General features: G+C 44.5%; 1 protein-coding gene across 4 annotated transcripts in view; it reads left to right on the top strand.

Moving 5' to 3' along the window:
• The window catches only part of tasora (transcription activation suppressor a), an 80,723-nt gene that overhangs the window by 1,136 nt on the left and 54,055 nt on the right, over positions 1–25,532 (top strand). For all 4 annotated transcript variants that reach the window (XM_083939084.1, XM_083939083.1, XM_083939082.1 and 1 more), the window contains exons 2-3: positions 17,181–17,326; positions 17,608–17,700. In XM_083939084.1, the coding sequence (XP_083795210.1) occupies positions 17,181–17,326; positions 17,608–17,700 (239 nt within the window). The remainder of the gene's footprint in view (positions 1–17,180; positions 17,327–17,607; positions 17,701–25,532) is intronic.

Below are 25,532 nucleotides of genomic sequence, written 5' to 3'. Positions count from 1 at the left end.
TATTTTAGTATTTATTTATTTATTTACTTTTACTTTTTTTTAGTATTTACTTATATTAAAGTCTTTGCTCTAAAGTTATCCGTCTACTTTTTAAATGTTGCTTTAATCAGAAGTTATCTACGGAGGATCTCGATAAATACAGGAATAAATGAATAAATACAGGAATACATAAATGCTGGACCGAAATATAGAAATAAATATGAAGCTTTATTCATGTATTTATTTATTAATTCAATTATTTATTTGTTTATTTACTTTTACTATATTTTAGTATTTATTTATTTTAAACTCTTTGCTCTAAAGTTATCCGTCTTCTTTTTACACGTCACTGTCATCGGAAGTTATCAATGGAGGATCTCGATAAACACATAAATAAATGTGGAAATGAATACATAAATAAGGACAAATGTATGTGAAGCATTTATTTATTTATTATCTTATCATCTGAAGTTATCTATGTACATAAATAAATACAGGAATAAATGCTGGACCGAAATGTAGAAATAAATGTGAAGCATTTATCTTTACATTTATTCATGTATTTATTAATTTATTCATATATTTATTTGTTTATTTACTTTTACTATATTTTAGTATTTACTTATACATGTATTTATTCATTTATTGAGACGTTAGTCATATTTAGTCCATATTACAATGCAATAACAATTTGATTTATTTTACACTCTTTGCTATAAAGTTATCCGTCTCTTTTTTAAATGTTGCTTTAATCAGAAGTAAAAATATGGAGGATCTCGATAAATACATAAATAAATGCATAAATAAATAAATACATAAATAAATGCATAAATAAATAAATACAGAAATAAATACATAAATAAATGCATAAATAAATAAATACAGGATTAAATAAATACATAAATAAATACATAAATAATGTATAAATAGAGAAATGCAGGAAAACATGAATAAATAAATGCTGGGCCGAAATAACTTATACATTGATTAATGCATTTTATTTAGTTTAACATTTATTTATTTCAGTATTTATTCATACATGTATTCATGCTTTTGTTTATTTACTTTTACTATTTTTTAAAGTATTTTTTAGTTTATTTGTACATTTATTCTCTATTGAGACATAAGTTATGTTTAGTCGTTCCATATTACAAAACAATCACAGTAAATCAATCAAAAATTATCATTTTATCATTTTACTTAACCACGGTAATTTGATTTATTTTACGCTCACTGCTCAAAAGTTATCCGTCTCCTTTTTACACGTCGCTATCAAAGGAAGTTATCAATGGAGGATCTCGATAAATATTTAAATAAATGTAGAAATTAATACGGAAATAAATACAGAAAATATATGTAAAGCATTCATTTATTATTCTTTTTATTTATACATTTATTCATGCATTTATTTATTTACTTTTACCATTTCTTTAGTATTTATTTATACATTTATTGAGACGAAATTCATGTTTTCTTGTCTATATTCACAATATATCGATCAAAAGTTGCATCATTTTACTTAACAACAGTAATTTGATTTATTTTACACTCATTACACCTGAAGTTAATTTAATTTTGTTTCTATCTGTCAAACTTATAAACATCCAAAGTCCATGTATGACCTGTTTTTAGCAGTTGCTAAACATAGCTTAGTTGCAGGACAAAAACAATAAGGCCCTTGCCGCACAAGAGCGTGTTTTCGTGTAAACGCACATTTTTAGTACCGGTTTGGCCGACCATCCACACGCAGCCGGCGTTATCGAAGCCTGAAAACGGTCTTTTCTGTAACCAGGTCCCAGAGTGGGAATATTTGAGAACGCCCCATAAACCTCATACTTTGTTAACGATGCCGTCATCTCCACGCCTCGGTCCTCTAACCCCCGCTGCGTCACATAACAACAACAGTGCTGTTTCTTGGAGAGAGACACAGACCCACAGACTGAACTGGACTCTGAGCGACTGCATGTGAATGAATTAGGCCGACCAGATATTTCTCCTTTTTCCCTGATGCTCTGAATAAGTCGCTAAATTGGTAGCTGGTAGCTTTTTATAAATAAAGTTGCCAAGAAGGTCGCAAAAAGTAGCGAGACATTGCCGCCTGTGAGTGCTGTGGGACAGGGAAGGGCTCACAGCAGCACCTGCTGCTTGGTGAGGACACTAACTACAGAGTGATTCGTGCATCAGAGTCCAAAACACCACAAAAGTTTCCACTAACACCAGAAACAGTCGACAGATTTCTCTCTAGGATGGAGGAGGATTTAGGAAGTCTCCAGATTTGGCAACAAACTCACTGGTGTTTGTATTCTGATTCTACACAACAGCGGAGCTCCGTCTCTTCTTCTCCGTGTTGGTGTATTTCTGTGGCAGTTACAGCGCCACACCCAGGCCCGGCATGTGTTTTACAGCGTTTTCAGCGCGTGGACGCAGGGTAAAAAAGGTTGTTTGCAATCGTGTGGCCAAGGCCTAACTTGCAGTAGTGTTTACATATTTAACTGTACTGTCATTTAAAGCTTTATGAATTATAATGAACTAAAGACTTTTTAATGTTTAGACGCATATAAACAGACATCAATGCTTGCAGTCATGCTTGCGGTCATGCTCGTACACATGCGCACGCTCCTGCCCGTACATGTGCATCCGTGCTTTACTAAAGTCCACCTCTCTCAACCAGGCCACGGCCGGTAAGCTTGCGGTTGCACTCACACTGGTCAAACGAACTAGACTTTAGCCGTGGAGCGTGCTTGGGCACGGTACGGATGGACAGTGTGAATGCACCCTAAGTGGACAGCAGAGACCAGGCCTGAGGAGTTAGCTCTCCTGTGTTGGGCCATGCGTTTATGCAGTGGTTGTTTTGTTTCTCCAATGTAGAGATCTTTGCATTCCTCGTTGCATTGGACAGCATAAACCAGGTTGCTTTTGTGGGTGTGTGGTGTTCTGTCCTTGGGATGTACTGGTCTCTGTCTGAGTGTGTTACTGGGTTTGAAATACACAGGGATGCAGTGTTTGTTGAAGATCCTCCTGAGTTCCTCTGATACCCCAGCCACATACGGGATGACTATGTTGTTTCTCTTGTTTTCTTTTTCTTTCTCAACCTCTTTGGTTTTCTTTCTGGAGGCAGCTGCCGCGTTCACAAAGGTCCAGCTGGGGTAACCACAAGTTGTGAGGGCGCCTCTCAGGTGCTGGCGTTCTTCCCCTTGGGCCTGTGAGCTGGTGGGTACGTGCAGCTCTGTGTTGCAGGGTTCTGACAACTCCAAGATGTCAAGGCCTTTCTTAGACTGTGACGTCCATATGGAGAATGATAGGAGCCTCCACATTGGGGTATACAGAAAACCCACTCACACAGATCAATATCTACTGTTTGACTCTCACCACCCCCTGGAGCACAAGCTTGGAGTTATAAGAACACTGCAACATAGAGCTGATAACGTACCCACCAGCTCACAGGCCCAAGGGGAAGACTTGGGAAAACATGCAACATCTGTTAGGCTGTTTCATCAGTTATGAAATATGTGCAACCTTTGATATTTGCTGTTTTTTTTTTTGTTTCTATTCAAAATTGGGTGGAAAGAATAGATGAGACTGCATGTCACATGATGCAGCTTCATGAAAATTATTTAAGACAATTACAAGGTCCAAGATCAGGTTCAAATAGTTAAACAGCTCTAGGTCCAGGTTTGTTCCTCGAGGTCCAGGTTTGTTCCTCGAGGTCCAGGTTTGTTCCTCGAGCTGGTGGGTACTGGAGGTCGAGGTTTTGTTCCTCGACGTCCAGGTTTGTTACTGGAGGTCCAGGTTTGTTCCTCGACGTCCAGGTTTGTTCCTCGAGGTCCAGGTTTGTTACTTGAGGTCCAGGTTTGTTCCTCGAGGTCCAGGTTTGTTCCTCGAGGTCCAGGTTTGTTCTTCGAGGTCCAGGTTTGTTCCTCGAGGTCCAGGTTTGTTCCTCGAGGTCCAGGTTTGTTACTGGAGGTCGAGGTTTGTTCCTCGAGGTCCAGGTTTGTTGCTGGATGTCCAGGTTTGTTCCTCGAGGTCCAGGTTTTGTTCCTTGAGGTCCAGGTTTGTTCCTCGAGGTCCAGGTTTGTTCCTCGAGGTCCAGGTTTGTTACTGGAGGTCCAGGTTTGTTACTGGAGGTCCAGGTTTGTTACTGGAGGTCCAGGTTTGTTACTGGAGGTCCAGGTTTGTTACTGGAGGTCGAGGTTTGTTCCTCGAGGTCCAGGTTTGTTGCTGGATGTCCAGGTTTGTTCCTCGAGGTCCAGGTTTTGTTCCTCGAGGTCCAGGTTTTGTTCCTCGAGGTCCAGGTTTTGTTCCTTGAGGTCCAGGTTTGTTCCTCGAGGTCCAGGTTTGTTCCTCGAGGTCCAGGTTTGTTACTGGAGGTCGAGGTTTGTTCCTCGAGGTCCAGGTTTGTTGCTGGATGTCCAGGTTTGTTCCTCGAGGTCCAGGTTTTGTTCCTTGAGGTCCAGGTTGGTTCCTCGAGGTCCAGGTTTGTTCCTTGAGGTCCAGGTTTGTTACTGGAGGTCCAGGTTTGCTACTGGAGGTCCAGGTTTGTTCCTCGAGGTCCAGGTTTGTTCCTCGAGGTCCAGGTTTGTTACTGGAGGTCGAGGTTTGTTACTGGAGGTCCAGGTTTGTTCCTCGAGGTCCAGGTTTGTTCCTCGAGGTCCAGGTTTGTTCCTCGACGTCCAAGTTTGTTACTGGAGGTCCAGGTTTGCCCCACTACGTCCAGGTTTGTTCCTCGACGTCCAGGTTTGTTACTGGAGGTCCAGGTTTGTTCCTCGACGTCCAGGTTTGTTACTGGAGGTCCAGGTTTGTTCCTCGACGTCCAGGTTTGTTACTGGAGGTCCAGGTTTGTTACTGGAGGTCCAGGTTTGTTCCTCGACGTCCAGGTTGGTTCCTCGAGGTCCAGGTTTGTTCTTCGAGGTCCAGGTTTGTTCTTCGAGGTCCAGGTTTGTTCTTCGAGGTCCAGGTTTGTTCCTCGCGGTCCAGGATTGTTCCTCGAGGTCCAGGTTTGTTACTGGAGGTCGAGGTTTGTTACTGGAGGTCGAGGTTTTGTTCCTCGAGGTCCATGTTTGTCCTCAGCGTCCAGGTTTGTTCCACCTGTCTCAGCTTAAGCCCCTCCTCCACATGGAGGGAGGCAGCAGCTGCAGGTTCTTTAGTCTCTTGAGGATTTGGCACAAGAAAGCTGCAGTGGTCCTCTTCTAATTGAGGGGGGTTGACAGGTATTTGTGTGGGCTCCCCAGGTGCCCAAACCTTCTGTTTCTCTCTTATGTGTGGGTGAGGCTCACCTGAAAGCTGCTGAAAGGGTCGACAGTATCACACATTTGTGATTCCTGATGCGTGTGGAATCCATTACATAAACAAGTAAATCAGATTTATTTAAATAAGCTCAGGTTTGTTCCTCGAGGTCCAGGTTTGTTACTGGAGGTCCAGGATTGTTATTGGAGGTCCAGGATTGTTACTGGAGGTCCAGGTTTGTTCCTTGAGGTCCAGGTTTGTTCCTGGAGGTCCAGGTTTGTTACTGGAGGTCCAGGTTTGTTCCTGGAGGTCCAGGTTTGTTCCTGGAGGTCCAGGTTTGTTATTGGAGGTCCAGGATTGTTACTGGAGGTCCAGGTTTGTTCCTTGAGGTCAAGGTTTGTTCCTGGAGGTCCAGGTTTGTTACTGGAGGTCCAGGTTTGTTCCTGGAGGTCCAGGTTTGTTCCTCGACGTCCAGGTTTGTTCCTCAAGGTCCAGGTTTGTTCTTCGAGGTCCAGGTTTGTTACTGGAGGTCCAGGTTTGTTGCTCGACGTCCAGGCTTGTTCTTCGAGGTCCAGGCTTGTTCCTCGACGTCCAGGTCTCTTGTAGAAGAAGGGACATCCACTTCAAGCAAAATCTCAGTGAATGCCAGCGGGAGTCCTCTGGGTTTGCTCCTAATACAGTCAAACGTCAAGATACAGCGGGATGGCAAAATGATAGGCAGTTAGGTCTTGTTCTTTCTTTAACCTGCAGTTGTAGTTGATCACCCTGACACCCTGTACGTCCTGCACCTCTCCACTTCTAGTTTAGCACCATTCTTTGTTCAGCACATATGAAAAAAATACACACTGTAAACTCTAGCTTGCGTCTGCAATATTGTAAACACTATATATGTATGTTGCCCTTTGTGTGACCCCCAGTGTGGACGACAAACTAACCGAAACAAAAAAATCACTGGTCTCGACGGTAGTTGCACGGTTGCCATTTGCAAACAATTTGAGAAAATGAAAACCAATTCTTGGTCTGATGGCAACCACGTTTTAACATGAAAAACTGGAACAGTCACAAGCATCTCAAAATAAACACATCTGTGGCTCAGAGGTAATTTTTTCGAGCCATTTTGGGCGATCTGCGGTTTGGTCCCCGGCTCCTCTGGTCCACATGTCAACGTGTCCTTGAGCAAGACGCTTAACCCCAAGTTGCTCCCTGTGCTGTGCTTATGTGTGTGTGTGAATGTGGTTTGAATGGTTAGAGGACGGACAGGTGGCCTCTAACCTGACTCCGCCAGATGGATTGATTCACATAATTTGCAGTTGCTCTGCATATCCATCTGGGAACTCTCAGTTGGAGATCTTTTGGGAAGAGGCGGAAATACTGGTTGCTGATTGGATAAACAGTCTCTCTATCACCACCTATGTTGGTGATAGAGAGACCAAATCAACCAATCAGATTAACGAACTGTATGATGTACTAACAGAGCGTTGAGGCAAAGTAAACAACATGTCGGTAAAGGATGTTTGCCGTTTGTATAACGTGACTTTACGGATAAAAGACACAATTTCAGGTGTTGGTCCATATTCCAACAGAAGGACCCAAGAAAACAAAGCGTTAGCGAGCGGCTTGCTCAATAGCTGCGTTCATCTCGTCTATGGAAGCTGTCGTTGTTTCCACTGAACAGTCGCTTCTCATTGCGTCACACTTCAAGCCGCTTGGGCAACCCTCTCTGCCGCAAGTTACCAGACTTATCCACGGGTAAAATACAATGGAGCTTACGAGATCAGGAGTGTTTCGCGAGGCTAGGTCGCCCGTGTCATCAGCGTGAATGTCTGGGTGAAAGGGTGAATGTGACAAGTCGTGTAAAAGTGTCCTGAGTGGTCAGAAGACTAGAGCTAAGCTGCTATATAATGTCCAGATTTCCTTCATATTCATTTTTCACACACACCTATGCTTCTTACTTTAGCTTAGGAGCATGTAACACTTACATAAGTGCTCGTTTGTTAGTTTAACACATTCATTAGTTGTCATTAATCAGTCATACCTGTCGGTTTAAGCTGGTTACAATCACTAGATAACGCTTCTGTTCATAAAATCATATCAGAACTTGATGTTTTTGTCCTTTATACAGTCACAGTACAGGCCTTTGTAGGGGCTAAGTGGTCTCAACCTTTTCACTCTTTTTAATAGAGAGTACATTCGCCATTTGAACATTTGTCAGTGATGCTTAAATACTGCTGTGACTGTCAGAAGTGGAACAAGCCGCTGCTGCATGTGTCGGTGCGTTTACTCGCGTGCACACATGCATCTGAGAGAGACACAGTGGTGACGCAACTTAAGTTGAGTGTGGAAACTTAGAGAAAATTACTTACGGTTACTTAAATAAAGCTTTTATTCTCCATCTTACGTTTTCATTATTAAACTGACGTATAACAGTTCATCATCATCTTAAATGTATTTTAAGTTTTAGTTGTGGAAGCAGCCTCTGATGCTAACGTTGTTGTGGAAAAGCCGTCCATTGCTGTACTTTTGTTAAATTTCTGTTGCAAGCGGATGTGTTTTCACATCGACCCCACCTGTCTCAGGTGTTTGTTGTCCAGCTTAAGCCCCTCCTCCACATGTAGGGAGGCAGCAGCTGCAGGTTCTTTAGTCTCTTGAGGATTTGGCACAAAAAAGCTGCAGTGGTCTTCTTCTAATTGAGGGGGGTTGACAGGTATTTGTGTGGGCTCCCCAGATGCCCAAACCTTCTGTTTCTCTCTTATGTGTGGGTGAGGCTCACCTGAAGCTGCTGAAAGGGTCGACAGTATCGCACATTTATTTGTGATTACTGATGCGTGTGGAATCCATTACATAAACAAGTAAATCAGATATATTTAAATAAGCTCAGGTTTGTTCCTTGATGTACTTTTGATCGGATGTAGTGTTCTTTGTTTCCAATAAGGGGAAATCCTCCAATAAAAATAGAAAAAGATAATAATGTTGTTGCCATATCTATAGGATGTATTGTTAGAGAACGACTCCAGTTATGAACTCTTAATAAATTGGTCCTGTGTGCAGACTGCCATAACATGTGGGTCATGTTCACATTACTATAGATATTGTTATAGTTACTGTTACTCGCTGGCTGCTTGCATCTCTGGAAGTGTGTCTGTCTCTCTGTCTTTGGTCTATCTTTGTGTTTCTCTCTCTCTCTCTCCTTCTCTTCCTCTCTCCGGTGCAGACAGATGTCCGTCCTCCACAGAGCTGGGTCTGTCTGACGTTCCTGTCTGTTATAGGGAAGGATTTCATTGCCACCGTACTCTATGGGGGAATCGTTGGGTCTTTACCTACTCTGTAAAGTGTCCTGAGATAACTTTGGTTATGATTTGACACTATAAATAAAATTGAATTGAAAAATTTAATTGAATTGAATCAGAGCCTCCAAACTCATCCTTTAGTCAGCCTGTGCAGGTTCTCATGTGTCCAGGTCGTCGTTATCCTCAAAGCAACTCCAGTCAAAAGCAACTGGACTTGGTTATTTGTCTAGGAAGACGTTTCACCTCTCATCCAAGAGGCCTCATCAGTTCATGTACGCATCTGACCAGGCTGGGACTGGACCAGGACCGGGACCAGGAATAGGCTGGGACTGGACCAGGACCAGGACCACGCTGGGACTGGGTTGTATGTTCAACCTTTAGTCATTGCCGATACGTTTTTCTGGTCCAAAGTGTGGCGTCAAATTAACGCAGACAGGCGTAGCAGATTTTTTTTCTTTGCAAAAACCTGAAAACCTAAATAAAAAAAAGAAATCTGTACAGATATTCTCTCATTTTCAATTCAATTCAATTCAATTTTATTTATAGTGTCAAATCATAACCAAAGTTATCTCAGGACACTTTACAGAGTAGGTAAAGACCCAACAATTCCCCCATAGAGTACGGTGGCAACGAAAACCTTCCCTATAACAGGCAGGAACGTCGGACAGACCCAGCTCTGTGGAGGACGGTCATCTGTCTTGACCGGTTGGGGAGGAAGAAAAGGAGAGAGAAAGAGAGAAACACAAAGATAGACAAAAGACAGAGAGACTGACACACTTCCAGAGATGCAAGCAGCCAGCGAGTAACAGTAACTATAACAATATCTATAGTAATGTGAACATGACCCACATGTTATGGCAGTCTGCATAGCAGAACAGCAGGAACACGCACATCCAAGGTGACAGAACATGAAAATGAAAATAATTATGACAAAATGATGAGTAGGGGCAATAGCAGCTACGATACAGCAAGACATACCACTGATGGTGTTTTTATGGCTACAGATTTTATAATTTATAAAAGTAGTGACAGAATAAATGACTAATAGTTATTGAAGTAGCAGGAAGCGTCAGTAGGCACCACCACGATCAGCAGAGACCTGCACACAGGACCAGGGCAGCAGGCATCACCACCATCAGCAGGGACCAGCACACAGGACCACGGCAGCAAGCACCACCACGATCAGCAGAGACCAACAATCAGGTCCACAGCAGCAGGCACTAACACCATCGGCAGAGACCTTCATACAGGACCACAGGACCACAGCAACAGGCATCACCACCATCAGCCGAGACGTGCGCGCAGGAACAGGGCAGCAGGCAGCACCCCCATCAGCAGGAACCTGATACACAGGACCAAGGCAGCAGGCACTACCACTGTCAGCAGAGACCTACACACAGGACCAGGGCAGCAGGCACCACCAGCACCAGCAGAGACTAGCGCACAGGACCACGGCAGCAGGCACCACCCCCATCAGCAGGGGCCTGATATACAGGACCAAGGCAGCAGGCTCTACCAAAATCAGCAGTGACCCACAGGACTACGGCAGTAGGCACCACCACGATCAGCAGAGACCTCGGAGATGACAAAGCACAAACAGCTCCGGGGAAGAAGTTGAATTAATAACATGCATTGATGAGACATGAATGACATAGAGAGGAGAGAATCTCAGAGTATTAGGAAAGGTAATATTTCCCCTTGCAGACTAGGCTTATAGCAGCATCATTAAACTGAACGGACGCAGCTTTAAGAATAACAACAGCAACACAGCTGAGAGCTCGTAAGCCCTAGCTGTAAGCTTTATCAAAAAGGAAAGTTTTAAGTTTACTCTTAAATATGGGGACAGTGTCTGCCTCCCGAATAACACTTGGGAGTTGGTTCCACAAGAGAGGAGCTTGGTAGCTGAAGGCTCTGCCTCCCCTTCTATTTTTGGAGACTCTAGGAACGACAAGTAGCCCTGCATCCTCAGAGCGCAGTGATCGAGTTGGGTGATACGGTACTATGAGCTCTTTAAGATACGACGGAGCCTGACCAATAAGAGCTTTGTACGTAAGGAGAAGGATTTTAAAGTCTATTCTAGATTTTACAGGTAGCCAGTGCAGAGAAGCTAATACAGGAGAAATATGTTCTCTTCGGTTTGTTTTAGTTAGTACACGAGCTGCAGCATTTTGTACCAACTGGAGACTCTTAACAGACTTATTGGAGCAGCCTGATAATAAGGAATTGCAATAGTCCAGCCTAGAAGTAACAAATGCATGGACTAGTTTTTCTGCATCTTTCTGAGACATAATGTTCCTAATTTTTGCAATATTACGCAGGTGAAAATATGCAGTCCTTGTTGTTAGTTTTATGTGAGAATCGAAGGACATATCCTGATCAAAGATAACACCCAGATTCCTTACTGTGGTGCTGGAGGACAACACAACATCAACCAGAGTAACAATGTCTGTAGCTATTGAGATTCGGAGGCCTTTGGGGCCAAGTACAATAACTTCAGTTTTATCTGAGTTTAACATCAGAAAATTGCAGGTCATCCAGCTTTTTATTTCCTTAATGCACATTTGAAGTTTATCTAACTGATGGGTTTCATCTGGTTTGATCGATAAATATAATTGTGTATCATCAGCATAACAATGAAAATGTATGGAGTGCTTCCTTATAATATTTCCTAAGGGAAGCATATATAAGGTGAAAAGAATCGGTCCAAGGACAGAGCCCTGTGGGACTCCGTAACTAACTTTAGTGTGCATGGAGGATTTGTCGTTAACATGTACAAACTGAGATCTATCTGATAAATATGACTTAAACCAGCTCAGTGCGGTTCCTTTAATGCCGATCAGATGCTCCAGTCTGTGTAGCAGGATGTGATGGTCAATAGTGTCGAAGGCAGCACTAAGATCTAGTAAGACAAGCACAGAGACAAGTCCTTTGTCTGAAGCTATTAGAAGGTCGTTGGTAATTTTTATCAGTGCTGTCTCAGTGCTATGATTTGCTCTAAATCCTGACTGGAAGTCCTCAAACAACTCATTATTATGTAAAAAGTCACACAACTGATTGGCAACTAATTTCTCGAGGATCTTAGAGAGAAAAGGAAGGTTAGATATAGGTCTATAGTTGGCTAGAACCTCAGGATCAAGACTGGGCTTTTTAAGAAGAGGTTTAATTACAGCTACTTTAAAAGACTGTGGTACATAACCTGCTGATAAAGACATGTTAATCATATCTAATACAGGAGTGCTAATTAAAGGTAACACTTCTTTGAGTAACCTGGTTGGAATAGAGTCTAGGAGACAAGTAGAAGGTTTTGATGCTGAAATAGTAGAGTTTAATTTGTTAAGGTCGACCGGAGAAAAGCAGTCCAAAAATATATCAGGTCGTACAGTTGTTTCTAAGGTTCCTGGGTTTGATGAAAGATTGGTGCCAAGCGAGTTGATTTTGTCTCTAATAGTTATGATTTTGTCATTAAAGAAGGTCATGAAGTCGTTACTGCTGAGGGTTATAGGAATACATTGCTCAATAGAGCTGTGGCTCTCTGTCAGCCTGGCTACAGTGCTGAAAAGAAATCTAGGATTGTTCTTATTCTCCTCTATTAAAGATGAGTAATAGGCAGCTCTGGCATTACGGAGGGCCTTCCTATATGTCTTTAGACTTTCATGCCAAGCTAAGTGAGATTCCTCCAATTTAGTAGAGCGCCATTTACTTTCTAATTTTCGCGATATTTGTTTTAGTTCACGGGTTTGTGAGTTATACCACGGAGCTAACTTCCTCTGTTTTATTTTCTTCTTTTTTAACGGAGCAACAGAGTCGAGTGTTTTTCTTAGTGAGCAAGCAACACTGTCAACAAAATGGTCAATTTCAGAGAGACAAACGTTAGTGCAGGACTCTTGAATATTAGGATGAGGCATGAAAGTAAATGCAGATGGAATCGCTTCCTTAAATTTAGTTACAGCACTATCAGATAAACATCTAGTGTAGAAACTTTTACCCAGTGGTGAGTAATCCTGTAATATGAATTCAAAAGTTATTAAATGATGGTCTGATAAAATAGGATTCTGTGAAAAGACTATTAAGTCATTGATTTCCACACCATAAACCAAAACAAGGTCGAGGGTGTGATTAAAACAGTGAGTAGGTTTATGAATACTCTGACTAAAACCGATCGAATCTAATAGAGAGATAAACGCGGTACTAAGGCTATTAACAACATCAACGTGAATATTAAAATCTCCTACAATGATTACTTTGTCAGATTTAAGGACTAAATTTGATAGAAACTCTGAGAATTCAGACAGAAATTCAGAGTAGGGACCGGGAGCCCGGTACACTATAACGAGTATAATCGGCTGCACAGTTTTCCAGGTTGAATGTGAAAGACTAAGAACAAGACTTTCAAATGAATTATAATTTAGTTTAGGTTTAGGGTTTATTAATAGGCCTGAGTCATAAATCGCTGCAACGCCTCCTCCTCGTCTACTGCCTCGAGGAATATGAGTATTAATATGACCCGGAGGAGTGGATTCATTTAGGCTAACATATTCTTCGGGACGCAGCCAGGTTTCAGTCAGACAGAGAACATCAATATGGTTATCTGATATCAGATCATTTATTAATACAGCTTTAGATGACAGAGATCTGATGTTTAAAAGTCCACATTTTATTCTCTGATTTTGTTGCATTATCGCAGATTTGGTGTTGATTTGCATCAAGTTTTTCTGTATAGCTCCTCTTCTGTTCATTTTTGATTTAATTAATGTAGATGTGGGGCACACAGCGTTTGTATAGGATACTGAGCTGTAAAGTGATCCACAGAGCTCGCGGAGAGTTGTGTAAGACTGCAGCTATGCTTGCTGTGTGCTTGCGGTATGGGCAGCGCAGAGAGGTGAATTAAACTCTGACTCTGCATCCTGATCCCAACACTGGGTTTTTGTCAGGAGGTGGTGGAGGTGCAGGACTCGATAGTCAGGTCAATGTTTGCAGACAAAAGTCTTGACCCTTCTTGGTTAGGGTGCAGGCCATCGCGTCTAAAAAGCTTGGGTCTTCTAAAAAAAGTCGTGAAGTTGTCCACGAATGGAATGCCCTTCCCCAGGCAGTGTCCTTTAAGCCACAGGTGAAGCTGGCGGAGGCGGCTGTACATGACGTCACCAAAACGGGGCGGGGGAAGCGGGCCGGAGATGATCACACGCTTCCCTGTGTTCAGCAGGTGGTCCACCATGGACCTGAAGTCCTGCTTGAGGACCTCGGACTGGCGTTTCTTCAAGTCGTTGGTGCCGGCTTGCAGCACCAGCGTGGAGGCCGACCTGTGCTGTGAACACAGCTGGAGGGCGGAGCACTCAACGTCCCTGACGCGGGCTCCAGGGTAGCAGAAAGTCTGGCCGCAGCGCACCCTCACGTGTCTGACCATCGAGGTTCCGACAACCAGCACGGGAGGGGAAATGCGCTGCCTCGCGGCTGCTCCTGACCGGGGCGGAGCAGGGGGGTTGGTTTGGGCGAGCGGACCCCGGCTCCTGGGTCGGCGAGAGCCACGACTGACTCTGTGGGCGGATGCCGGAGTCGAGCTGGTGCGCGCACCGAGCGGGGGAAACTCCTGCAGGCTTAGGACGTCAAACCTGTTATCCAGTGGTAGATCCGGAGGCGGAAGGGGGAGAGATCGGCGAGCCCCAGTGCCCCTGTTCACCCTCGACCAGGGTTCCCTCGGCTTGAGTGGAGTTGAGCTCACCAGGCCCGGGGCCGCGACTCCGTTCTCCCTGGTGGAGCACTGCCACTCCGCGGGGAGAAGGCAGGAGGAGGAGGGCGCCGATGACTTGGGCCTGGCACCCTGTTGCTGCCAGCGGGACTCGGTGAGTGTTGGTGCCGAAGTTCCGGTGGTGATGGAGCCAGTCCATGGCAGGGTGGTGTTGTCGGCAGCCGTCATGGTACGGTCACCAGCGCCGGAAGCCTTAAGATGGGCGAGGAACTTCGCCTGAGTTGAGGCGACGTTGGAAAATTCCAGGAGGATTTTGTTCTTCTCCATGAGGTCAGCCTTCAGTCCAGAGACGTTCTCCCTCAGCTTTGAGAGCGTGGGGAGACAGGACTCGCACACAGCCATCATGTCGCAGCCTGTGCAGTCTGTGCTGTGGATCCGTCACCCCGGGGCACAGTACCGTCACAGGTAGGAGAGTTAAATGAAATTACGTTACGGCCTTGGGGCCGAAAGTTCCGGGAGATCCCTTTTTACTCCTGGGCAGGCAGCCCACTTCACCAGTTGTTTTTAGATCCCGCTGAGTTGAAGAAATGTTTAAAAATTGGCGCCTCGCTAGTGCGATTCGGCGTCACGACTTCCGTGTTTTACTTCTCCGGTGTGATCAGAGGCAACCACAGGCCCGATCGTTAAATGCTTCGGTCGATCGGTTGAAGAAATTAATACAATAGAAGCTGGGCACGAGTGATTGCAAATATGAAATCGATAAATTATGTTAAAAACAATATTTTCCGGAGCCGAGGTGGCGGGAAACCCGGTGAATTCAAACTAATTCAAACGACGCTGCGCATGCGTATGTGTAGGTGACGTAGACAGTACAAAGCAATGCAATACAGACCAATACCAGTACAGACCAATACAGACCTCTAGGTGGCGGCGACCAAATCAAGCAATGAACCAAGTGTGTCCCCACATTCTTCAGACTCAGATAATAAAAGTTGCGTTGATGCTGAAAAGCCGACTTTTTTTTCCCACACAGAAAATTGATCACGAATCAAGTCAGTTTTTTAATCAAATATCACAGAGCTCTCTTATGAATATTAATTAATCGCATTAATTTATTAGACTCTTCTGACTGTTTGTGAACAAAAAGAAACAATGAACTAGAAGTGTTGTTTGTTTACATGTTCAGTGTAGTGGCAGCCTATCTGCCACTTTTGCGGGACATAAAAGTTTCCGTACTCGTGTTTGTCATAAGGCAATGATTCCAAAACAGCTCCAAGAAGGACGCGGTCGAGGCCGATGTGAAAAGGGAAAAAATGCTTCAGTTTATTATCCACAAATAATCCACGTTGAACAAAGCAAAGTCCAGTCTGTCGCCTCAAACTAAGGGCGCACTCACACTGTCCTCCCGCACCGGGCCAAAACCGTTTTTTCAGCTAAAGCCTAGTGCGTTTAAGCAGTGTGAGTGCACCCGCTCCGCGCATAACTGCGGACAGCGGGCCGTCTGAGAGAGGTGGGCTTTTGTGAGGCCGTTTGCACATGTGCGAGCACGATCGTGCGCACGTGTACGAGCACAAGCACGAGGCCTACGGCGGTAGTGGTATGTTCGCCTGTTCAGACATAGAAAATAGAAGGACGGACCATGCCCGGACATTTAACAACAACAACAATGGCGGTGAAAGGTTCACGTTGGTGTGATGCAGGTGGAGTGTTTACTGCAGATTTGGTCGATGAAAATATTCAAACACAGTCGACAAGACGCACAAAAACTCTGAGGTCTGTGGAAAGATTTGTAAACAAAGCCACACACACACGTCATCAATGCGTGTGACGTGTTACGGCCTGATGGCGTATGGACAGCAAGGGGCATTAGCGCGGGGCCCAGGCAGTATGAGTACAAACGGGGCTGGGGCGCGGGGGGAGAGGGAGGGGGGACAAGTAAGTAAGTGTAGCTCCCGTCCTGCCCTGATCACTTAATAACAAACCCCGACCAGCGCCCGCATGGCTAATTTCACTACAGATCTCAACATTACACCGTGCTTTACGGCAGCATCAACTTTTGGTAGCAAGCCAAAATAAGAGCATAATAAAATCATCAATAAAATCATAACTACTAAAAGGCATTAATTACATAAAAAATAGAACAAAAATATCACTTATGATTTGCCACAATAAATTAACGCAAAATATATATTTACTAATTAGGCACAAAGTGTAAACATAAGCCTAATATTATGCATGGCTCTAACATTCAGGATGACTCTTTGCTATTTAGCCCCAAATATACATCCTACACATCCTAAATTGTTTGTTTTATAACAGATTCAAACATATGTATTTGATTGTTTTGTATTTGTTTCATGGTTTTAATTGTTATTGTATTGTTTCGATTTTTTGTGTTGAATTTTTTTTATGTTTTGAATGTTTTTTGGTGTGGTTTTCATATGAGCCTTTACAGTTTCTGCTCCACCCACACATGTACTCTAATGTTCATTCATTCATTCATCTTCAACCGCTTATCCCGGGGTCGGGGTCGCGGGGTTGCTAGAGCCGATCCCAGCTGACATCGGGCGTGAGGCGGGGTACACCCTGGACAGGACGCCAGTCTATCACAGGACACATGGAAACGAACAGAGACAGACATTCATTCACACCTAAGGGCAATTTTGTAGAGTCATCAATGAACCGAACACCTGCACGTCTTTGGACTGTGGGAGGAAACCGGAGAACCCGGAGAAAACCCACGCAGACACGGGGAGAACATGCAAACTCCACACATGCGAACCTGGAACCTTCTCGCTGTGAGGCGACAGTGCTAACCACTACACCACCGTGTAGAAATCTCTAATGTGTGAAATAAAACTTAACTTAACTAAGGGAATCGATAAAGAATCAGACCAATACGCTGAATCGATACCGACACTAGTATCAGTAGAATTTTATCAATTCCCAGCACCAAGAAGTGTAGACTCATACTGAGCTTTGTGTTTGTCCTCCTGTCTTCCCCTCAGCTCTGTTCCAGTATGTCTCCAATGAGTCCAGGGAGTACGACGACATAATTAACATCTTGACCTCCAGCTACATGGACGCAGGCTCTGCTGGCTGCTTCACCTACCTCAAACCCCGGCTCACCCATAGCGAGCTGCTGGAGAAAGAGGTGAGAGACGGACGGGCGGAGCAGCTTTTAACCAGTGAAATATGTCCTGTTGCTTTACGTTTTTGTTTTTTAAAGGTTTGGAGAATCGCTCAAGTTGATATGTTCACCTGTCATCTAGATTTGGCTGAGCTTGTGGAGTTTGTGTCAAACAGGAGTGGTGCTGAATATAAAATAATCTGATCACGGAGGAACGGTCGTGGCTTATTCCTATCTTGTACCAAGGAATAAGGAAAAGGCTGAGCTTCTTATCTGCTCACGGCACACTTGATTCTGTGTTTCAGTTTGTGGAGAAGAGGAAGGAGATGAAGGCAGAAGGGAGGACAGACATGGAGATGGAGGAGAGCTACTGTTTCCTGTTCGCTGATACTGTTAAGGTGAGATTAATGCTGAGCTGTGTCCTTAATTGTTGGTGTCTAATGGCACAGGCAGAGGACTTAATCATACTAGTACTGTTGTGTTTTTTTTTGTTTGTTCTAACATTTATCCTGTACCACAGGTATTTTGTCCATCTACGTAAAGCAATTCTTACCTTTCTGGTGTTTTTATACTTTTCTTTTGTAATCTTGAAATGCTCATAATAAGCGTATGCCACATTAAAATGTAAAAGAAATCCACTAGGTGTTCAAACATCAGTATTTAATTCTCATATATTTCTGATAAAAGTTTGACCAATCATTTTATCCGGTTCGAATAAAATGATTTGCCAAGCTTCCTGCCTGTCATCACTGCAGCGTCCCTTCGATGTGCCTACCGCTTCCAGCACTAGGAAGTGTCCTCAGCATCATCGGGAGTAGCAGTGAGACTATTACTAATAAGAGCGAGCAGTGGGTCCTAAGACTTGTGGAGTGCTGTCAAAGATCCCCTCTGTGAAAACCTTAACTTCTCTAACCGTAGACATTGTAGAATTTCACGTATCCAACTGTTATGAGTCATGGAGAAACATGTTTCCATTTAAGGAGAATGGTACGTCTGGCGAGCAGGGTGGTAGAGGCCACGACACGTTGTGTAGTAATGGGCAGATTTTTAGACGGAGGGAGCCCAAAAAGAGCAGTCAGAGGATTGTTTCCAAATCTGTGTTAAGAGCCTGTTTGAGGATTTGAAATGTATCGGACCAAAATTCAGCAAGCTTCAGGCGCGTGGTCCCCTGGGGACTGCTTACAATGGTTACAAGCATCACTGTGACTAGGGTATGTATATCTTAGCCAATTTAGCGTTGTTGAAATGGACTCTATGAAGCACCTTCCACTGTTATAGGCCGTGTCTGGCACAAATCGAAGATTGGACCAGTTTCAGAAATGTCCCTCCACTGGTCATCATTAATGTCTACCCCCAAATCCTTGTCCCATGCATGTTTAGGTGATACAGTGGGGACTGGGCTCAGAAGAGCAATCTTATTATAAATGACAAATATCCGTCATTTGTGTTGTGGAAACTTTCTAGACTGGTCAGGATCACTGTTTCCACTGGTTCTTTTGCTACACAACGAGAAATCTTCTTCTTTGGAACCGAACTTCTTCAAACCTTGATGCAAGCACAAGACTTTATTTACTGGGTATACCACAGGGCGTCATCCGCTTACATGGGCACAGGCAATGTTCGGTTATGGTGCACAGAATACAAGAACAGGGCGTTTTTAAAGGATTCTAATACATTGGTTTCTATGTGGAGTACACTTCAGATGTTCATGCGTTGTCAACACCTTAAAGAGGAACTATGCTAGCAGACGTATAACTGAACAGGGTGTGGTTTTCATCTCTGCATATTCAGCCGTGAGAAGGGGCTGATAATGAGTGAGCTGAGTTGTCACAGGCTTATTTACAGCGTTCTTATCAATCAGGTGTGGGAGTGCCATCTTTTGACATGGCGCGTGCAACAGTATTCGCCTAGCATAGCATACATACCTCCTTGGGGTACGGAGAGTAGGTCTAGGGCCATACGATTTTGGAGGGTCATCAATCTCAGGGCTGTGTTCTGACACCTTCCAGGACCAATTTGGAAATGTTGACAAAGGATTTAAGTCCATAGTCGATTGTTTCCAGCTGCAAAATATTCTTAGCTGCTTCTACCCACGGGAACAAAGCCACTAGCACTTTGTTACTGGTGCTTCGATGTTTAAATTTGTCAGGAACATCTGATCCCCATACTGTGTCATGGGGAGCAAAGTCACCAAGGGAAGCCTCACGTTTGCGGCGTCCAGTATGCAATGTGCCCCGGGTGGTGTTATCTGCATAGATGATCATAGTATGGTCAGAGATATAAGCCATAGTGCAAACACCACCCCAGTCGGGAGGGAGGGCTGAGTACGCTCAATGGCCTCATAGCCACCATCCCCCCTGAACTGGAAAGGTACCACTAGTCAAAGGAATCCAAGGTGCACTCACTGGGGTGCAATTGTAGCCAGCAGGGCAACTATGTTCAAAGAAAGGTTTGTATGTGAAATTTGAAAGCCAGTCATGTGATGAAGATAAGAAAGTGGTAGCCTTTTTGGTAATACTGAACGCACCAGGAATAATCACCTTGCTACACATTGAGGAATCAAGATACCCCAGGGAGATTGAGCCATTATTGGCAAAGTAAAACCGGAAATGAAGGCCACTGAGTATTGGACAAGTATTGCGAGAGAAGATGTCAAGCCATCCCCTGGATACCGCTTAACAGGGTGTAATTTGGCACAGTGGGAAGAATTACTAAACAAATACAATGACTAGCGTGATTACAAGCCTTGCGACAAGGATCATAACAATCTGACTTAATACATAGCAGGTATAGTCTTTTTACTTCAGCAATGAATTGTCTCCTTGTGGTGTCTGTGAGTTAGGTCTGTGTAATAGAAGAGATGGTATGTGTTCTCTTGTGGACATCACATCCAACGTCGTCTGCACTCGATGTCCTCTCACTATAGCAGAGATGTGTTGAGAGCAGTGTAACTGCGTACGCCAACTGCCGCTTGTGATGTCACAGGTGTGCTAGTCACAGATGTTAGTCACGACACTCTGATTCTCCAGGAGCTTGTCACTGGTTCAGTTGGAGCTGGGACTTTTTGCAGTGGCTCATACCGATCCAGGTTGCTCTCTCAGCGACATTCACTGCTGTGTGTGTTGTGAGAAGGATCAGGAACGGGCCTTGCCACTTCTTGTGTTTCCAGCTTTTGCTTCTGAAGTCTTTCACCACAACGCAGTCGCCTGGTTAGAGGGTGTGCAGTGGACTATCAGCCTGGTCCGGGAGACCAGCAGCAACCTGTTGCCTTATGTCAGAGAGATCATGATACAGTTTAGCACAATGAGGTTATTATGACGTTTTCACTGAGAGTGGTTCTCGGAAGAGGTGCTTGAGGTTTGTCTAACCCTACAAAGGGTGGGGTAGCAAACAGAATTTCAAACAGGCTGAGATACTCCTGCCTCGTTTTCTCATCCTCATATACATCAGGACAAGTGGCAAAGTCTTTGTCCATGTGAGACCTGTGTCAGCACAACATTTTGCCAGTTTGTTTTTTTAGCGTCCCATTTCCACGTTCAGCAGTACCACCAGACGCTCGGTGGTACGCAGAGTGTGTTTTCAGATTTATTTAACATGGAATTATTTCAGTGAGCAGTGCTTTGGCCGCCACAGAGGCTGTCTGTTTGGACGATGGGAACACTTCGACCCATTAGACCACGTGTCCACTATGTGATTGTGATTTACCTTCAGAAGGAGAAAGTTCAGCAAAATCCATCATTAGGTGTTCAAATGGTTGTGTGGGAGGTGGGTATGCTGCTTGTTGCGTTGGATGGATGGGTCTGCCCAAGATGTGTGTGGCACAAATAACACATGCTTGGCAATGTTTTTGTGCATGGGCAGCAAACCCTTTTGTAGACCGAACGGTGTTCAGTTGTGTACACATCCCCCTTTTGACACATGGTCTAACCCGTGTGTCAATTTGGCATAGTGCGGGAAAAAGGGTTTGGGAAGACACAGGTTACCATCAGGGCCACCCCAAACGGCCGTTGAGAATGAGGCACCACTGGCAGACCACAAGCGCTTCTCATCAGGAGTCGCAAATAACTGCACAGCAGACAGCTCAATCGGGACCGAAACAAAGGAGCCGGTGTGTTCAACTGTGTCTGGGTCAAAGTCATGTACAACCCCAAAGGCATACCTAGAGTCCGTATAGATGGTGACGGATTTACCCCAAGCAAGATCAGAGGCAGTAGCCAAAGCCAACAACTCAGCCGCCTGCGCAGAGTAATGAGAACGGAGGGGTGCCGAAATTAGCATTTCAGTTTTGGAATAAACCTCAAACCCTACCTTCTTGAGGCCTGTGTGTACATCTTTAGTAGCAGAGCCATCAACAAAGAGAATGAGGTCTGGATTAGACAGGGGAGTGTCCAAAAGGGGGGGAACAGGAGAGAGACAGCTCGGCCAGACAATTGTGTGGTTAACCATCCTCTGGCAAAGGAAGTAAAGTTGATGGGTTGAGAACATTACATCTCTTCAAGGTGACATGAGGCATGTCTAAAAGACAGGTATGGTATTTCAAATGTCTAGCAGCAGAGAGATGTGATGTGTTCTGCTCAGAGAGAATGAGTGTAACTGCATGAAGAACAAGGAGAGTCAGCGGGGCATACCCCACAATGTCACGTGAGGCCAACAGAGCCTTTTCGGCTGCAGCAACCGCTTGTAAGCAGCGTGGCATACCAGCTGCTACAGGGTCAAGTTCGCTGGGAAATAGGCTATAGGTCTGAGTTTGTCACCATGAGGTTGCAGAAGAGCTGAAGTCATACAACCTGACCGCTCATCAACAACTGTCCTCGAACAGTAGCTTTAAGTGCTTCCCACAGAGTGCTGCTGCTGACGTCAGGGTTGTCATTAAACTCTATGTAAGAGTGGATTTGAGTCGCAACAACATTTTTAAACTTACAGTAAGTGTGAGCTGAACCTCCATGGTGAACATGGAATTGTATCTCGTGGAAAACTAATGTCCACTGTGGTAGGAGCGTGGTCAGAAGTGACTATTGGGTGATATTCACACGCATTCACACAGTCGAGGAGGTTGTTATTGAGTAGAAAGAAATCAAGTAGGGAGAATGTGTGGTGTACATGGGAAAAAAAAGGAGAAGGCTTTACCATGGGGATTTCTAAACCTCCAGGGATCTGAAATTCCCAACTGCGATGCACATGTTTTTACCGTGTGTGCTGGTGTGGATAGTGTAACCTGTGTGGGAAAAGATCTGTCAAGAGTCACACCCTGCACCAGGTTGAAGTCTCAACCTATGATAATGACTGTGACTGTCAGCGTTTGGGATCTTTGCAAATAGCCTTGTAAAAAACTGTTCATCGTCCCAGGTGAGACGACCAGTATGTAGGATTACATTTCTCGGCTAAAACAGGACCCTTTTATGAATGATGATAGCTGCCCCACTAACTCTATCTGAAAATTTGGAGTGGAATAAGTGGCTCATCCACGCCCTTTTAATATGTGCGGTGTCAGCTGATTTGAGATGTTTCCTGCAGAAACATCACATCCCCCTGAAGGTGCTGCAACTGTGTAAGGACCTTACCGATTTTGATCGCTTTGTTCATTCCCTTAGGGCGCACTCACACTGTCCTTCTGCACCGTGCCCCGGGCTTTAGGGTCCTTGTCCCCCCCTCCAGGCCCGTTTGTACTCACACTGCCTGGGCCTCGACCAATGCTTCTTGCTGCCTATACGTCATCACGCCGTAACACGTCACACGCATTGATGACGTCATCGCAATGCATCGCTTTGTTTCCAAATCTTTCCGTAGACCTCAGAGTTTTTGTGCGTCTTGTCGACTGTTTTTGAATCTTTTCATCGACCAAATCTGCAGTAAACACTCCACCTCCGCATCACACCAATGTGAACCTTTCGCCGCCGTTGTTGTTGTTGTTAAATGTCCGCGCATGGTCCCTCCTTCTTTTTTCTATGTCCGAACAGGCGCACATAAATTACGTCAGAACCGCCGTAGGCCTCGTGCTTGTACACATGCGCATGCTCGTGTTCGTACATGTGCAAACGCGTTCTACAAAAGCCCACCTCTCTCAGACGGGCCGTGGACGGCCAGCTGGCCGCAGTTATGCGCGGAGCGGTTGCACTCACACTGGTCAAACGCTGCCAATCAATGTCCAGCTTCCCCAAACACAACCTCCAGCACCTGATCCCATGGAGTATTCCCCATCCAGTGAAGCATAAGCTGAACCACGGCACAACATGCCCCCAAACTTAATGCCTGATGTGAGGGAGAACAAGAGACCAAAGCCTGAAGAGAGAGGAACGCTGATTCGTATCCTTGTTGATGATGTCATCAATAAAGTCCATAGATGACCTGGAAGAGAAAAGCTGCAGGAGCAGAGCGTAGAGTGATATCCCTGCTTGTTGTGTTGTCAGAGCTCAGAGGATGAAGATGAAGAGTCAACAAGGAAAAAGGCCCCACATTCAGATGGTTCTGATGATTGTCATTAATATCAGCTGAGTCAGCACTGAAGGACACTTCCTGTCTGCTTCAAAGGAGTTTGTTGGGTGTGTTTTGTCCAGACTGTGTCACAACGTCAGAGGACGAGGAGTCAACGAGGACAAAGACCCCACCCTCAGATGGTGCTGATGTGTAGATTGGACGCCTGCTGTTGAGGCCACAGCAGAACCAGAATCTAAACAAGAGGAATTAAAAAGTGCCTTCAACATATTTTATCCAGCGTGCAACAATCACCAAAGGAAGCTCACACATCGACCCGCTTCTGCTCGCCAGTGCACAAAGATGGCAGAAGAAATTGGATTTAGGCGAAAAACCTGTTTTGGCCCAGTGCGGAAGGATAGTGTGAGTGCGCCCTAAGTTTTTCAGGAAATCAGACGTACTCCAGTACCTGTTTTTACAGCATCAGCCATAGGAACAATAATAATAAGTAAGAATGACACTACATGACCCAAAGTAATCTGTAGTAGTGGAGGAAGAGAGTGGGGAGGAAGTTAAAACAGAACAAACAAAACTAAACAAAACAAACAAAAAAGGTCCATCACAATAACATTGTGACCCATCTGAGGGCTACTCCCATAGAGAAAAAAAAATCTTCTGAACTCTCCAGCTCGCAACTCACAGCTAAACTGAAACTTTTCCCTTAACTAACAGTGTTTGACCCCTTACGCCACCACAAGAAAGAGGAAAAAATAATAAACTGAAAAGATATACTGTATATCCCAGAGCAAACTGTGTGAAGTCAATTAAATCAGCTGGCAGAGGGCGCCAAGATGCCTTAGTGCAGGCAGGCCATGAGGACACTTCTCCAATCATATAAGATAAATAAAATGCATGAATTGAACCCACCGTCTATCCTGGGTTAGAATGCACATGCTATATCGATACTGGTCACCTCGTCTATGATAAGTGTCAGGCTTCAGTAAAGCCGTTTGACCAAACAGTGAATACATCAGATAACCCTGTGGCGGGGGGGTGATAAGCATCCAAACCAAAACAAAATTAAGCTGTGAAGAAAATGTATAACAACGAACTGAATCCACATGTGATAATTTAAAGATAATCTGAATTCACTTTATAGTTTAAACAGACAGAAAGAAAGAAAACACTGGATCTTAAATCAACATAACAGTGCGTTAAAATGTCCGTTTAGCGATTTCTGTCAAAACTCTTTAACAGACAGAATATCAGCAGCCCGTCAAGGCTTTAAGTCAGCAACACACTAACTCATGGTTATCCAGATAACATGACAGGGGCTCATCGGCGGTAAAACCAGGAGCTCTCCGCTGCGTCAGTGTGCGAAGAGAGCCTTTTTCCTCCCTCCGACCTTCATCGTGATGATCAGCCTGGCGGGGAACAGCAGCGCGGGTCTGAAGCCCAGGTCGCTAAGTTCCGACCTCCCCTCTCAGTATGTCTGGCGCTCCGCCGCCACCTCCGGTGCGTAGTCCTCGTATATGGCAACAGGGGAGCCTCTGTACTGCAGTTTCCCTCTCCTGGCCCAGGCTTTTTTTTTAAATATTTCGGTGGTGTATCTGTCAAACAAGACGAATATTACTATTGTAGTGACTTTCAGGGGTCCTGAAACGTAAAAATTGAGGGAGCAAGACTTTGGCCGTGTCTACTCCATCTCAGCCAAACTGGGAGTGCACTAATACTTTTTTAATTTAAAATAGAAACTGCAGAAAGTTTGTCTTATTGAAGGATTTTGTGTTGTACCTTCTTTCTTTTTTAAGTAAAATCT

This window comes from Echiichthys vipera (assembly GCF_963691815.1).
Source record: "Echiichthys vipera genome assembly, chromosome: X".
Taxonomy (NCBI): Eukaryota; Metazoa; Chordata; class Actinopteri; order Perciformes; family Trachinidae; genus Echiichthys; species Echiichthys vipera.
This window is presented reverse-complemented; position numbering and strand designations above follow the sequence as displayed.